Source organism: Desmodus rotundus, chromosome 3, assembly GCF_022682495.2.
Source record: "Desmodus rotundus isolate HL8 chromosome 3, HLdesRot8A.1, whole genome shotgun sequence".
Lineage (NCBI taxonomy): Eukaryota > Metazoa > Chordata > Mammalia > Chiroptera > Phyllostomidae > Desmodus > Desmodus rotundus.
Window position 1 is genome coordinate 80,549,567 of NC_071389.1, and position 16,814 is coordinate 80,566,380.

General features: G+C 35.9%; 1 protein-coding gene across 6 annotated transcripts in view; it reads right to left on the reverse strand.

The window, feature by feature from the left end:
* Positions 1–16,814, reverse strand: part of HIVEP1 (HIVEP zinc finger 1) — a 143,874-nt gene that overhangs the window by 14,853 nt on the left and 112,207 nt on the right. For all 6 annotated transcript variants that reach the window (XM_071220969.1, XM_024565617.4, XM_053920275.2 and 3 more), the window contains 3 exons: positions 16,002–16,135; positions 15,121–15,296; positions 10,608–10,709 (listed from right to left, as the gene is read on the reverse strand). In XM_071220969.1, the coding sequence (XP_071077070.1) occupies positions 10,608–10,709; positions 15,121–15,296; positions 16,002–16,135 (412 nt within the window). The remainder of the gene's footprint in view (positions 1–10,607; positions 10,710–15,120; positions 15,297–16,001; positions 16,136–16,814) is intronic.

Genomic DNA, 16,814 nt, shown 5'->3' on the forward strand with positions numbered 1-16,814 from the left:
TTTTAAAAATACGACTGTAGAATGAATTATGGTCGATACACTAGCTTATAAATATGCATGAGTTGAATGGTTATAGGTACAGACATTAAAAGCATCATATAATTTTTGGTTATGAATAGCAGAACATAGGAAATGCAACCTCTGGACTCATGTGGCTCCCGGACTGGTCCTGTAAACAATGTGAATAGAACACAGCCAGGCTCGTTTGTTTGCGTGTTGTCCCTGGCAGCTTTCACACTACATCCACAAAGTGCAGTGGCGACGACAGAGGCTGCATGGCCCCAAAAGCTTAAAATATCTCCAATCAGGTCCTTTACAGACAACGTTTGCCCACATCTACACTCTACTTCTTGTTTTAACCTAACCACCTCCCTGTGACAGAGCTGAGGTCAAACTTCCACAAATAAGTTAAGAAACTTACATAAGACTAGAAGGCACCAAAGCTAGAATTCAGAACCAAGGTTTTTATACATTTAGGAGCCCTGTCATTAATCCAGTAAGATATATGGCCTTTCCCCCATTATGTTACGGTTGTTCTTTCCTTGGCTAATACAATGCCTACTGTAATGCTCCAAGAGGATAAAGCTGGGGCTCACCCCGTGCACCCCACCAGGGCACTTCAGAACAGACACAAGGAACCCATATACTTGCTTCAGAGATTCATAAATAAATAGCCCTTAAAAGTTCTATTTAACTTACAACCCCCTAGACACATTCCCCACTCACTATAAATAAATTCTTCCAATACTCAGTAAAACTTTATGTAAGTGGAGAATTCCTTTACTGTTTGTGAATTTAAATTTGTGAGGGGAAAAAAGAGGTATAAATGCAGCAATCCTGATTTTCAAGAGTAAATGTTTTGATAAACTTATGTAGAACAAGTTCCCAAAGAGTATTGCAAAAGCATCTTTTTAAGATCAGTTGGATGAACTGCTCCTCACCCCACCCTCCCGCTGCTGCCAAACAGTGACACCTGCTGGAAAGGCCAGCTCTACAGACACAGCACCAGAGAAAGGCTCCAGGAGAGGTCAGCGACCCCGCCTCCCGCAGCCCCAACATTCTTTTGTTGTAGTTTGTCTGTTTTTGTTTTTCTCATGTCTAGAAATGTTACTTTGAAATTCAGACAAAACAAAAGCAACCTGAGAAAAATAATTTTTTAAAAGCATGCAACTGTTGCAGTAATGCTTTTTTTTGTTGTTTTTGTTTTTAAAGATGAAAACATCATTAAGAATAATGGAACGGAGTTTAATGTTTGTTCGCTTTAGGAAGTAAACCACAAGGCTATCATATATGTGCCATTCATTAGTGGTATTAATACTTTAACTATAACTTAAGGCCTGTTATTGTTTCATAATGTGAATGGAAATTTTTCTTGAAAGGCGGTTCTCTCTGTTTGGCAACTCAGGGTCCATATTAACAGTCCTAGTATTGAAGTCCAGCATTCTGTTGACAAAAACATCCTTTGAATCAAGGCATGAAAAGCAAACAGCCGGTAGCATGACTTTTGACACAAAAAATGAAAAAGTAGAAGCATTTGCTAATTCCCCCAGAAACAGGAAAAGTTCCCGAGACTATATAATTGTGCAAGAACACGGAGCACGTGCAGCCGGGCTGGAAGGGTTTCATAAGCACATACTATAATTACGGCCTGAGTTGCTAGTTTTAAACTAAATGGAAACTTCTTTCAAATGCCAAATGTACAAACTTTAATGGCTAGCTAAGAAAAATGTATAATTCCCTCCACTTAATTCAAAATAAACATTTCCCAACATCTCCAAATTTAAACCATTTGAAAATTAGAACAAAAACTCATTTGCTAAAGGAAAAAATAATAGCCGTACAGCCTGCTGTTGCTAGGGGTAATGAACAATTAAAAAGGTCAAGGGTCTTCTGGGTCTTTGGTCCTTCGTCACGCCATTTGCACACTGACCTTAAATAAGCACTCTGGATCAGCCGGGGAACCCGAACATCATGCTGATGAATGACATTCTGGATATCGTGTGGTTGGCACAGTGGAGAATGAGTTTAGGATGTTTAGAAAATGAAAAGATTGAAGATAATGCCAGGAAAAGTGGTAGTGAAGTTAAATAGAAATAAATCTGAAGAAAACCTCTGGTGAAAATAAAATAAGGCAGGCATAAAGTTATAACTAAAAACAAATACAGCATAAAAAGACAGACTTTTCCCACAAAGCCGTAAGCCTACCAAGACATGACCAAATGGTGATGGTGTTTACAAAATAAATATTATGATGGGATACTTTGTAGCATTGCTCTCTGGCCTATCATGAGCATTTAATAAATTTTGTTGAATAGATTAAAGCTCAGAGATAAAATTTCTTAGTGATGATTATGTGTGTGCTACAGAAAAGATCAATTAAACGACCGAGTCCCAAAATTTGTCCTACAAACCTAGAAACACTGTCCTTAGATTTCTGGGTGCTGTTCTGCAAAGTCTGGCAGGGACGAGATTAAGAATCCTGTCTCCCAAATACCACCTTAGTGATTATTTCTTCTTTGAAAAGATTTATCCCATTTCCCAGATGTCTGAGATAACCAAGATTTGAGTATGTGTACCAAGTTCTTGCATGTCCTGTTAGTTGGTTAAGTATGTGTGACTCATAAAAGTGTGGCAAATCTAACAGTTCATTTTAAGATACAGTAGAACTCTACCATTGAAATTACTTCCACAGTTTTAAATATGAAATACGAAGTGTGGCTATCAAAACTACTTAGGCATTTTACTCGGTATCTACTGAAGACAACGTCACAAATTTTCATATTAAGACTTGATGTTTTACAGTACTGGTTTCCTAAAAGACAAGTGGCTCCTAAATTTGCCTTATTTTTCTTTAGAAACACTGTATTGTTTATTTGGCATCTGTAATCTACCAGCATAATTACAGGGTAATTTCAACTGTTTACAAAAACCTTGGTGATAAAAGATACTCCTTCAACAGTTTTTTCTTAGTTATTTCAGACATCCCCTTTTCACATAGCTGGACCACATACGCCTTACTCTGTGTGGTTGTGGAGGCCTGATGAAAGGCATCTGAAAAGCCACTGTAATCACCTCCTCTGGAATGCAAGCTAGCAAACTGTGACAACTGCTGTGGCACCTTAGCATTTTCCTGAATTTTTGTTGTAGACATGCAACAAATGGAATCCTAGCTTGGTTTCTTAGAGTATACTGTGAGGCAGGCTTAACATCGTATTTGTGTTAGGTTAAGAATACGAGAAATGACGTCATGACCCCAGGATGCCACAAAAGCACTTGATAACCCTAACAGCAAATTATGTGTCAGAAGGCACTATATCGCACAATTTTCATTTTCATTTGTTGGGCCAAGAAAATGGAGCCTACACTGTCAGGCAGGCATTTCAATATGGACAAAGGATCTCATGTGGCAGCTGAAGTCTCAGAGCAACCTGACTGTGAAGACAGTGAGCTTGCCCCGTGTGACCACAGAGGCAGGGAAACTCCACTGGGCAAGGAGGATCAGGGAAGAGACCCCAGCATATAAAATCACTTGAAGCAGGCCAGCCTCTGAACCCCAAAACTTTGTTCTACTAGATACACTTCAAAACTTAAAACTGTAACACTTGAAAATATTTATTCTCCCTTCTAATTTTTTTCAAAGTCAAGCTACTTTACTACTTACATCTAATAATTTGTGTTTTTTCTTGGAAAATGAAATTGATAGTAAAATCAAACACTTCATAACATGCTAATCCTCATAACACCTTTATGTAGTTGATAAAGGCAATGTTTTAAAACATAGAAATATTAAAGTAAAAACAAACCAAGTCTTTATCTTTTATGAAAATCTATTCTATTAAGAAAATTCTATACCAGAGAGATGCTGGGCAAGAGCAGAAATTAATTCCAGGGAAAATAATGCTGCTAATTTAATAAATGAAGAGTGAGATTTCTAAATTAGTCATCACACATTTATACATATAAACACAAGCTGGATGTCATGAGGGAAAAGTCATACCAGACTTTCCACCCAAATTTGTAAACTCCATCTGGTGGATAAAAAGGGATGTACTTTGTTTGTAAAAACATCCTTCCGGAAAAAGATTTTTTCTCTATGCTATTATTTATTATTGTTGTTGCTGAATGGAACTTAATTAAATCATGCTCCTTTTAGCCATTACTGTCTAAAGTCCCACTACAAAATAAAACAGAAGTAGTAGGAAAAAACAAAAATGGGAGTAATAACAATTCCAGGGTCAAAGATTATCATTTGTTTCCTTGTTTCAAGAACATTAGAGAGAATAATCTGGGTTAAATATCAGAAACATATGGGTCTAAAAAAGGCAATGGCTTTAAATAATACAAAAAAATCAGACTTTCTTAGTAAAAGTAACACTGTATATTATTGAATATTTACAAGATTACAAGTATTAGAAAAATCGTATCTAAGAGAAAATGGTTTTCAAGTGTCCAAACATCAAGAAAGGTATAAACGGCCACAGCAGAGACATTATATCTAAGGATAAGTGAGTACAGTTGAAAGGTAGAATGACTGCTTCCCATGCTAAAGCTCTCGCACAGGATGACTTGTTCACCAACCACTGTCCCAGGGTGCGTCCTATGCAACGTTCTATCCTGCACCCTGTACCCTTGAACACCCTACTCCTCTTGTCGAGTCTCTGGACTTCTGCTCACACAACTCCCTCAGTCCAGAATGCCTGCCTTCCCTGACCCTATCCTTTCACTGATACCTTTTTAAATAAAGTAACATATGAATGAGTATCTTCCTTCCCATTCTTCTGGGATACACTTAGTGATCCCTCTGCAACCAACAAGGCCATCACTGCTTCTTCCCTGAGCCCAGCCTTGGGGAGCGAACCCTGCCAAGTCTGGGCACACTCCAACCTCACAGCCGGGGTGAGGAGCTCCTAGGGGCAGTGACTGTGCACCTATTACACAGTGCTAAGGTACTAAGTGGATAAATGAAGGAATCTAAAAGGGAATAAACTTTTCTTCTCTGGAAATACTGAAAAAACAAACAGGTTTTTATCAATCTGGAGTGATCATTACTGAAGATGCAAAAATGGAACAGTCAGATAAATTATCTTCTAGTTTTCTGAGTCATTGACCAAAAAATGAGAAATTAACAAACAAATGACTTCACTATGTTAATAATATCTATAATGGTCTTGACCATGTTATGTAAAGAGTGGAGTTAAAGGCATTAAATATTATATTATAGCTACCAACTGATTTTAGTAAAGGGAGTTAATGGGTAACTAATACATCAAATTCTAAAAATAATCTTGAATTACTTCCTGCCAGATTATAGGTCACTTGTTCCCAGTCATCCATTCAACCATTTACTATTTACTAATATAATATTTATTAATCATTTACTAATATAATATGTTAACTAGCAAATAACAATTATTTACTAATATCTACTACTTGTGAGGTGCAATCCTAAGGAGCTGGAGATAGAGCAGTAAACACAGGGAAACCCCTGTCATCACTTCTGGGGGCACTCAGTGCTATAAGAAAATATGAAGCAAAATAGGGGGCCTAAGCAATGCTTGCAGCAGCAGGAAGAGACTGAGGTGCTTTTTTGTTTTGAACAGGTTCAGGAAGTCCTCACTGTGGAGACAGCTGAAGGAGATGCCGGAGTAAGTCCTGCAGCATCCAGTAGAGGGCGTTCCAAAGACAGGGGATGAGTGCAAAGGCCAGATGGGGGGCCTGCTGGGTGTGTTCAGTGAAGAGCAAGATCAGTGTGGTTGCAGCTGGGTGAGCAAGGGAGGCAGGAGTAGGAGAGTTTCGGAGACATGGTGACGAGGAAGGTATATAGGGGAGACGATGGAGAGCCCAGAAGGTGTATATAGTAGATCACTGTTCTGAAGGAGACAGGAAACCGCTGGAGGATTTTAAACACAGTAATGACATGATTTTAAAAAAAATCACTGTGGCTGCTGTGTTGAAAACAGTCTGTAAAGGGGCAGGGGTTGAACCACAGAAACCTGTCAGGGGCCACGACAAGTGATTCTGCAGAGGCGATGGCATGGTAGCTTTGACCAGAGTCGAACAGCAAAGGTAGTTAAAAGTGGTTGAATTGTGAATACGTGTTGAAGGAAGAGCAGAAAAGTAACCTGGTGGATTAGACGCAAAATGAGGGCATCGAGAATGACTGCATGATTTTTGGTCTAGCAGTGGGAAGGATGGGGGAGGACTATAAGAAAAGTGTGCTTCTCAGAGGTAAGAAGTAAATCAGAAGTTGGGCCACATAAAACTTCAAATGCCTATTAGCAAAGTGGAGCTGGTGTATAGGCAGATAGATATGGACAGCTGGAGTGAAACTGGGAATTATCAGCATATAGATGGCATTTAAAGTCAGAAGACTGAGTGAGATTACCTAGAGAGAGTAGAGACAGAAAGGAGACTGGAGATCACAGCCATTTACAGGCTGGGGAGATGAAGTCAGAAAGGAGACTGACGAAGAACTGCTGGCATATTCTGGGCTAGCATTGGACTGGAAAATCACGCGCCCTCTGGACACACAGTGCCGTATTCTACTCTTAGGGGCTCTCCCCCGCAACACATGGACATCTGAAGAACTGCGAAGCAAAACCTCGTCTTTAACTATCATCAGTTTACTGTAATGAAACTTTTAAAAGCATAAGACCCAACATTACAATAGTAATCAAGAAAATACAAGTAAAGACAGCAAACTACCAATTGACGAAATTGGCCAAAAGTTTAAATTCTTGCAATATTAAATATAGTTTAGGATGTGAAGAAATGGAACATCTCTTCTGGAGAACAATTTAAAATTATAAAGCAAAATTAATTTTCTAGGTGTCTATGTACAAGGTGAAAAAGTGTATACAAATTTAAAAACAAACATAAACAAAACCATACACTATTCATATATACACACATATTACAGGGATTGAAAGGAAAAGCCTTAACTGAAGTGTTTGCCCCTATGGGGGGGCATGACTGGAAATGATGGGTGAGAAAAACTGCATGTAATGTGTAATTACTTAGCTTGTTTTTTTCAAACGTACATTGAATTTATGAAAAAGATTTGAAACAAATGTGAGAAAATATTTGCAGGGTAGGGCAAAAGTGGGTCTACAGTTGTTCACATGGAAAATACTACAATAATTAATAAACAGGAATACGAGCATAATCTCTGTGCTTCACGTACTCACAACCGCAAAGCTACTTTTGCCCCCACTGCATAATCGACTCTGGTGTGACGATGTGAGTGCATGTAATAAAACTCTTTGTAACTTTTTGAGTTTAAAAAAATTCAAAATATTTTTTACAAGCATGAAAGAAAATAAAAGGAAAGTAAGACAATCTGTTTAAAACAGCAAATGTTTACTACATTTATAACTGTATCCCAAGCCTATACTAAAGCAAAAGTAGAATATAGTTTGTTGGCATAGTAATAAATTACTAGGCCCCTAGTATTACACAGCACTTGACAAAATCCACTCACATGCTATAATTTACTATTCAATAAAAACTGTGAAACAACTTTGAGTACACTACCTATAAATATAGTAATTAAAAAAATTAAACTGTGAGAAAAACATGTAAAACTATCTGGTTTTATCTGGTTCAGATCTAATCTGAAGAGAAAATTAGGCTGTAAGTTTGAGTTATAATCAAAGGACTTGCATCAGATGCTTTTGGAATGAGATGAGAAATACAAAAATGAATGGAAAGATATGTGAGTGCATCAGCCAGCCAGCCAATCTAAACAATCAATGATAATTAATGGAACCATACCTAATTCTCCTATGCAAATTTGGGATGTAAGTACTGCCTTCCTTAACAAGTTAGTGTACTCTACAGACGCTTTAATTTTTTATAGGATTCCTCTTCTTGAAGAAATAAAATATGTAAGAATATGTATTATTATAACAATACCTTACATTTCCATATTTTTCAGACATCAGTATTTCATATTGCAACCTCTACTTTATGCCTTTCTAGTCCATGGGTAATAAATATACTTGCTAAAACTGTCACTCATTTTTCCTAGCTTTTTACTTCTGAGTTGCTCAACATAAATAGACACTGACACAGAATTAAACAAAGACACTGACAAAGAATTAAATTCCTAACAATTAAAAAACTAGTTTTTATATGTGAAATGTAAAAAAAACACCCCAAACCCATAGAAAGACAGATCAGATAACTTTCCCGAGGTTTCCCGAGGTGGGGGGTGAGAAGAGAAGGAATTGAAGAAAGGTGGTCAAAAGGTACAAAGTTCCAATGACAAGGTTAAGTACCAGGGATGTAATGTATAGCATGGAGACAACACTTAATAGTGCTATATGGTATATGAGGGGGGACCCCTAAAAACCAGAATTACCTTCTGGAGGGCAGGCACCTTGTAGTACAGGCTTGCTCTGCTAGGGGAGTGTTCTGGGAACCCACCTGTATCAGTGCACCAGCTGGCATTGTGTGAGAGCCTGCATTCAGCTTCAGTGAATATTTTTTTAAGACTCTTGCAACGGGTTTGCCCATTTCATACTGGGTGATTTAGGGGTGCACCTGCCCACACGGCACTGAGTGTTCAGCAGTTTTTGACCAAAAACAGAATGACCCCCGTGCCCCACCCTCCCTATTCACCTGGTCTTGTCCTGAATGGCATTATTTTTGTTTCCTTGGATGAAAAAAGTCTTCAAAGGAAAACATTTTGCCAATGTGGAAGAGGTGAAACAAAAAACATCAGAAGCACTTGAAACACATCGAAATCGACACATTCAAAAACTGTTCTGAGCAGTGGAAAAAACATCTTGATAGGTGTGTTGCATCAAATGGAGAGTATTTTGAAGGTGACTAGAGTTTTACATGTAAGAATAAATATACAACTTTTTATAAATAAATTCTGGGTTTTTGGGGGGTCCCTCTCATATACAAAAGTTGTTAAGAGCATTCTCATCATAAGGGAGATACGTTTTTCATTTTTTACTTCTATTTTATTGTATCTATAGGAGATAATGCATGCTAACTAAACTTACTGTGCTGATTATTTCACAATATACATGTAATTCATACCACTGTGCTATACACCTTAATCTTATATAGTGATGTATGTCAGTTATATTTCAATAAAACTGAAAAACATTGGCTTTTAATAAATATGTTCCTAGGACAAAAAGCTACATGTTAATGGGGTATTTTTAAATCCGAATTCTGTCATCCTCAGTTGTATCAAAACATCAATTTGTATGTGAACCATTAAAAAGCTCCTTATTTCCTAAATTTTTTGTGGTTATTTTTTCCTTCTATTCAGAATCGGTCAGTTCCCCAACAGGGTTGAAGGCAGTCCTGTCCTGTACTTACAGTAATAAATCATCTCAGCTGAACCACTTAAGCTGTGAGTCACTCTCCTAGCATATTCAGAAATAAAGTCAGGCTGATTAATTTAGTGTGTTACTGGTTGTCAGGAAGAATTAGATGCATTTGGTTTTTTACCTATATTTTCAATGTTGTTTTTACCTGTTTTTCTTTGGAAATTTTCTTTGGAAATATCAAACTAATGCATACTAAATAAAACAAACAAGGACGTAAATGTTTAGTTTAGGGCTTTTCTAAAAAAGCAGTAGGACAACTTTCTTCTTCAACTTTTTTGTTGACAAGTATTGGGTGTGAAAGAGTCTTAAAAAAGGATAATTCTATTTTCCTTAACAGGTTTACTTTTCCTCAAAACTGATTAAATACTTTTATTTGTTGAGTTAACATTGTTAAGAAAACAACTGATTAACTTTTTCAAAGTAACAAACATTTTGGGGAGCAAGCACATGTTTTATCCCACAAATATTTCCAGAGTAGCTGCTAGGAGCAAGTCACTCTGCTAATGGCTGTGGGTGAAGCAAGCATCATTCAGTCACCGATTCGGCTTGTGATCTGCTCAAGAATTTCAGTGGGGAGGTAAGGTAAGCATGTAAATCATCAAAAAATAAGGCAGAAAGGGATTCATACTTTCAGTTGGAAAACTAAAATACTACAGCAGTTCAGAGGAGGGAAAAATTGCTTCCCGCAGGTAGTGTGGGAAGGGAAAATCAGAGAAGGCTTCATTACAGCAGTGGATATGAGTAGATCTTGAAGGAAAGTAAGACTTCAACCAATGCAGACTGGGAGCCAGGTTTGCATGGGGATTGAGGGCTGGGGTTTCAGGGAGGCTGCATAAGTAGAAAGCTGGATCAATGTCATGTAAGCAGGAAATTCAAGCATTGGGAGAGGTAAAAGAAAACGATAAATCGAAGTCAAGAAGTAGGTTAGGTACCAGATTACCAAGGACTTTGAGGATGTAAAGTCCAGTGGCTCATACTTTATCTGGTAGGCAAACAGAAACCAATGAAGACTTGGAGCAGAGGAGCAGTATGATCAGACATGTGCTTCAGGAAGATCTTTTTGACATCAGTGGGACAGATGGATAGGAAGGAAGACAAATTAGAGATGAGCAAACTGGGGAGTCTACAGTATAGTATAATCAAGAGGTAATGAAAATAGAAACTAAGCAGTATCAGTGGGAATGAAAAGAAGAATATGGATGCAAAAAATAGTACATTGTAAATAGCATTTATGGAAAATATGGAATAAAGCCTTACCTGATTCTTCTGTATCTTGTTCATCTATTAAACCTACTGAGACGCCTAAATCCACACATTTCTTGCTATGTGTCTTGGACTTCATGTGTTTTGTCAGATTTCCTTAAGGGAAAAGAATGTTTACTGAGCTTACATAGTATTATTTTGCTATTGCATTTGTCAACATTGGCAAATTCCAATCCTATTTCAAGTGAAAGTACAGGTTGTAGTCATACAATCCCAATGACTAAGATTTGGACAAAAGAAGATACTGGTGTCTATATGCTGTAGAAACCTTGTTATTTATTAGTAATAGTTTCTCTTTTTCAAATCTGACTCCTCTACTTTGGGCCAGTTTTCTAATCGCTTCTGCTTGGGACATGAGTGGTTTCACACCACTGATTCTGGACCAGGTTTGGTTTTGTTTTGTTTTTTACATGGCATAGGTACAGGGTTTCGATTTTTAGCAGGTGGCTTTCCCCCCAAACTCTCTGGACAGGAGAGCCAGGCTTATTGCCGAGGCCTTGATTCCACTTCGGCATTAGCATTAACACCCCAAGTGTTTTTGCATATTATCTAGATGGCCTTGATGTCCTTATGGACTTTTTTTTAAGTATCTGTTCATCAAGCTATCTTGGAGTTTCTTTTTTTATTTTTGGTACCTAGGAATTAGCCTTTTAAATTTCAAGCTTGACTATTAAAAATTGTATTTGGTTATTGTTACATTATAAACAGCAATCCTGTGTGTTTGGAACATAAGAACGAATTTCCTGCATTACTCTCACTTCACCACACCGACCAGATGTCTCACAGTCGTATCTCCAAAGGCGTGTTTCCCCTGGCAGCTTGTGGACGGACCCCTATCTGTACTACCGGGTTAAGTGGGAACCACTAGGCATGCCTGCCCCAACAGATCGTGAAAGCAGGGCGAGAGCTTGGATTCTTCTGCGCCTTCCAAGCAGAATGCCACACACACAAAAATTGCCAACAAGAGAAAATCATCTCCTTTGAGAAAAGAAATAAAATCTAAATACTGAGTTTGGTGAGCAGGGCGAAAGACTTGTTTGAGAGTAAGTCTTTAGAAGAGCTGAAAATGCCTGAATTATTGGTCTGGATTATGGGCCTATAATTGTTGAAGGGCCTGCAAAGTTGCTGTATTTATAGAGCCTCAATTCCATTAAATATGCACTAAGTCCGTGGACTTGGGTCACATTTGTTCAAGCCAATTCTTGCACTAGATAGTATGCACAGCATCCCATAGCTTGGTGCTTCAGGGGTTCGAGTGTAAGAAGGCACCCAGGCCAGAAAATGCCTAGGATTCATCAAACCTGACCTCTATGACTCTAGAGATTAACCCTTGGCTTAAATAGCTTGGCCATGTCTGACAATAACTTACAGTACACTTAACAAAACATAAAGCAAATATGGCAAAATAATAATTATTTTTAAATGATGCATATACCAATGTTTACTATACAAATCTCTACTTTTCTGTGTGCTTTAGAGTTTGCACATTTAAAAGTAACAACAAATAGTGTGGCCATGTTAACTGGCTGAAATTTCCATTTATAAGTAAGAACACTTTCTAGTCTAATAACAGTATTACGCAAATACAAGGCCCATTAATAATTTTCTTTCAAAATGCTTTTGTTCCCAAAATAGACATCCACATAAGGCCATTTTCCTTTCAAAAAGTTACTGTATAATTGTAACTAGGCATATTTGGAAATATAAGTTTTTAATAAGCAAATTTTCTCATAACCTGAGCTATTACTATTAACCAACCTCTTAAATAATTAAAAATATACAAAACAACTTGCATTTAAATATGCATATTAAAATGCAAATCTCCCCTAGCACTGCTATAAACTTTGTGCATTAATTTAATAGATAAAATTTTCAACAGATTTAATAAACCTTAATCTAAATCCTCTGGAAAGCAAGGGAGATTTTGTTTTTGGATTCCTATAGCTACAAATAGATTCTATCTAGCTTTCTATGACATAAATGGCACTAAATGCTACAGAGATGCAAGCTCACTGTATATTTCCTGTTGACTGACCTTTAAAGCAGAAGAGTGACAACAAATCAATTACTTTGAAAATGTACTCACAAAATAAACTAGGAGAAAAAACGATGAAGTACAGATTTATAAGCATTGCCATCACAAGCATCAATTTCTAGCACTACAGCTCATTCCCTTGATAGTATTTTGTTATCCTAGTGTGTGTGTGTGCAAGTAAGTACGTGTATATACATTATATACATGTATCATGCCATTATATCACTCTTAGTTTTGCTGAATATAACCAGACACATTCAATAAGAAGTACAGTTGAACTTGCTAGGAAAACAAAGTAAATGAGTCGGGCTTAAAATCTACAGCCAAATATAAAACATGTCTGTATTACTTAGCTACCTTTAAAAGGTACTATGGAATCTCTTTTACAAAAGAGATATTTTTTGTATGTTTATAAAACGTAGACTGTTACAAGGGAAGACCATAATAAAGGAGAACTGTCATGTCAAAAACAGGGACATATTGAATTTCTAATATTTTCTTTACCAGTCACCTTAGCTAGGGTAGCTTTCTTCAAATAATTTTTATCACATAATTCCTATGAATTATCTGACAAAACAGTAAGTTTTTTCAGCTATGAGGCATGTTAGAGATAGGAAAGACAGGAAAACTGCTAACATACAATGATCACTTTTCAGGGGTCATTATGCTCTGTCCACTATTTAATAAACACCTAAAATTTTACATGAAGTTGTTTTGAGTTATTTCACTAATACTTGGTGATTCATAGTATTTTTCTTTGACAAGAAATTTCTGTAGTCTCATTTGGTTTCCCACATCTAAGTTTTCTTCCTTTCTTGCCCCTTATTTTATGAACATATTTTTTTAAATGTCCTGATTCCTTTCCCTCCTTCAATTGAGAAATACCCATTTCCTATTATACCATGATCCTCTTCATTTGGTAACATCATTCTGTACTTGGTGACCTTTTATTGCTTATATCAGCCTACTACTGGTGTTCTGATCTCAAAGTAGAAATTAATAGATGTTTCTTAATCATAGAATCAAAATCAGTGGTGAAAAAAAAGCAATAAATTGGGTTAGAAGATCAAAGCACTTTATCCTATCAAAGCCTTCACACAAGACCAGGAAAATCATCCTGAAGTCCACCCTCCATTTCCAGGAGGCGGTTCTACATCACAATCAAAGGAGTACAGAATTACTGTTTCTCCCAACTCCGCATGATTTCTTGAAATTTTTAGAAAATATTCCAGGTTATCTGAAGAACAGTTTTAAGAAAATCATCCTTATTTCAGATACTATTGGCATTTAAGGAGAACTAATTTGAAGCCACTTAGATGCCACATGTTTTAATTCTCTTTAAATGCCAATAAATACTAGCCACAAAATGTAATAAATTTTGCTGAAGAGTTGATGAACCTTTAAGACAAAAGCTGCAAAGAAAACCAATAAAAAAAAAGCAAAGCAAATGTTTACTCAAAAAAGATACAGTAGTTCTGTAAAAAACTATTAAGTATTTTTTACAGATATAATCCTTTCAGACAGATTTTATAATTATGTTGCTTTGTTTCAGAAAGATTCTTCCTTTTTTAAAGGGTGCTATGTGAAATTAAAATTTCAAGTAACAAATTTTCATATAATGATTCATGAACAAGGGACCTAATGAAGAAAGTAAACATTTTATAATAGTGTATTCATTATATACTACAGAAAATTTAGAGGGTAAAATTACCTGAACTATAATAAAGGCTTACAATTTAAGTAACATACAGGATGGGGCAAAAGTAGGTTTATAGTTGTTTATATGGAAAATAATACAATAGTTAATAAATAATAATGTAAGAATAAATTCATTGTTTCATGTACTCACAACTGTTAACCTACTTTTCCTCCAACCTGTATAAAGAATATAGAAAGAGTACAACATATAATTTTAATGACTAGATCTGAGTTCTAAAAACATTAAATAGTACAAAATTAGAAAATTTTTGAAGCTGAAATTCAATAGAATTTGGGTCAAAAAAATCATGAAAAGAAAAAAATGGCTGCATACCTAAAATGAGATAATAAAGCATGAATGTAATCGTAAGTTTACTGCAGTTATTATTTTAAATTTTTTCCAATTGTTTAACAACCTAAGTAATCATGAAAATTTCTTTTTCTTCTTCGGCTCCAAATTAACTATTTTTGAAAACGTGTTAGTCGTCATGTTATATGACTGTAATTGGGGAATAAAATTTAAAAAGGCCAATTGCTCCTTTTAAAATGTTATATTTATTATATATGCATATTCTAAAAGCATGTAATTAACAGCCTTTTTTTCCCCAAGAGGTCCAGAAACATAAAGAAAAAAGTCTACAATGTTGATAAGATGTAATTTGTATTAGTCTATTTTAGCTACTGCATTGTTGGTCACAGAATATGTATACTTGGGTCTTGGAGCTACTAACTCAATGCATATAAAAAGGACCATAAAGCAATGTCATCTCATACCTTTCGTCTTAAAGGAGAAGTTACAGTAAGTGCAGTGGTAGGGGCGGACATCTGTGTGGGTTCGTATGTGTTTCTTTAACATACTAGGTTTCTTACAACGTATTCCACATTCTTCACAAATGTACTTTCCTCTTCCCCTGCCTCGGACATACACATACTCTTCATTTGATTTATATCTAATTTAAAGAAAGAAAGATGAATAGGGAAATTGGATACTATGTCTTTGATAAAATATTGATGATTAAAATTCAACCTAAAAAATAAAACAAGGCACAATTTTTAGACTGAATCATTATAAATTTTATGCATGTACAAGTAACAGAATATTCCAGCTTTTCACATTAACACTTGATATTCTAATAGCTAATTCTAATCAAACAAACTTATTCAATACTAGGTTAATTTTAAAATATTTCCTCTTTTAAGTCACTGGGTTTAAAAGTTTTCTTTATTGTTAAATTAAATCACAACAACTGTTATTTCTGAGTTTCACGATAACTACAATTGGCTTTTATATTTTGGTTTTCTCATAACCAAATACACAAAGACATCAAAAAGGCAATGAGTTCATCTCTCTTAGAACAGGTTTTCCACGTCACTCGTTATTGTAAATCAGTGTGAACTCCAAGGTTCACTCTGAAAACTATGTTCTTAATTGCCTCCTAAGACCTACATTTCCTAAATAGTTATCATTTTCTTGAAATGGAATTATTTAACATAGTACCGAATATATATTTTGCCATTAAGATTCTGTTAATAAGCTGAGATACCCTGCAATATTTACATAAAACTGGCACTGATAAGTCTTCATTCACATGAAAGCAAATGTACATTTAAAAAGAAAATTTAAATGTACATTTAGAAGTAAAATTTGTACTTGCCCTCCATCAAATATTTTAATTCTTCTTGGTTCACTTTTGATTAAGGAATTCTCTTTATCTTGCTCACTGTTAATTTCAGAGGCATCTTTATTGCTGAATTCAACTACTGTGGACTTTTGATTACCTAATGCTCTCTGAAAGGAAAAAAAAAGAGAAACTAATTTAATAAAACTGAAAACACAAACATGCTAAGGTTTCACTTGGAAAATAAAACATGGCAGGATACAGAGCATAGTCAACATCATGAAATACATTTCGAGAAAGCAACAGGTTGAAGGTCATTTGCTTTTTCTCCTCCTTTATCTTTAATACATCTGTCTCAACCACAGCAAACTGATAAATCTTATGCTATTTAAAATCCCACCATAGCCCACTGACACCCCCAAATGAAGGCTTTACAACCTCCCACCCTGGTACTTCATGAGTTTAATAGGAACTTTTTTTAATAGACTACTTCTTATATCTAACCCACTACTCACACTACGATTTAAGTGTATTTGTTAAAGAGTTTATTCTTTGGAGATGGCAAAGAGCTAGTTACTCCTTTTGAAATAATAATATGTCATTCTCCCAAGAAACATGACTAAATCCCCTTGAAGTTCAATGAACTGTTACATTCAAGCATAAGCCCTATTTGCCAATATTTTATTCTCCCCCTCTCCCATCACTTTAAACCATAATTCTGTTTCCTCTGTATCTTCTCAAAAGTTCCTGAATACTGAGAACTGTGAGGTACAAACCCAGGTCAGGTCAAATTTAGCTTTTGGCTTGAAAATAATTAAATCTCCAGAAAAAGGCAATAACTCACAATGA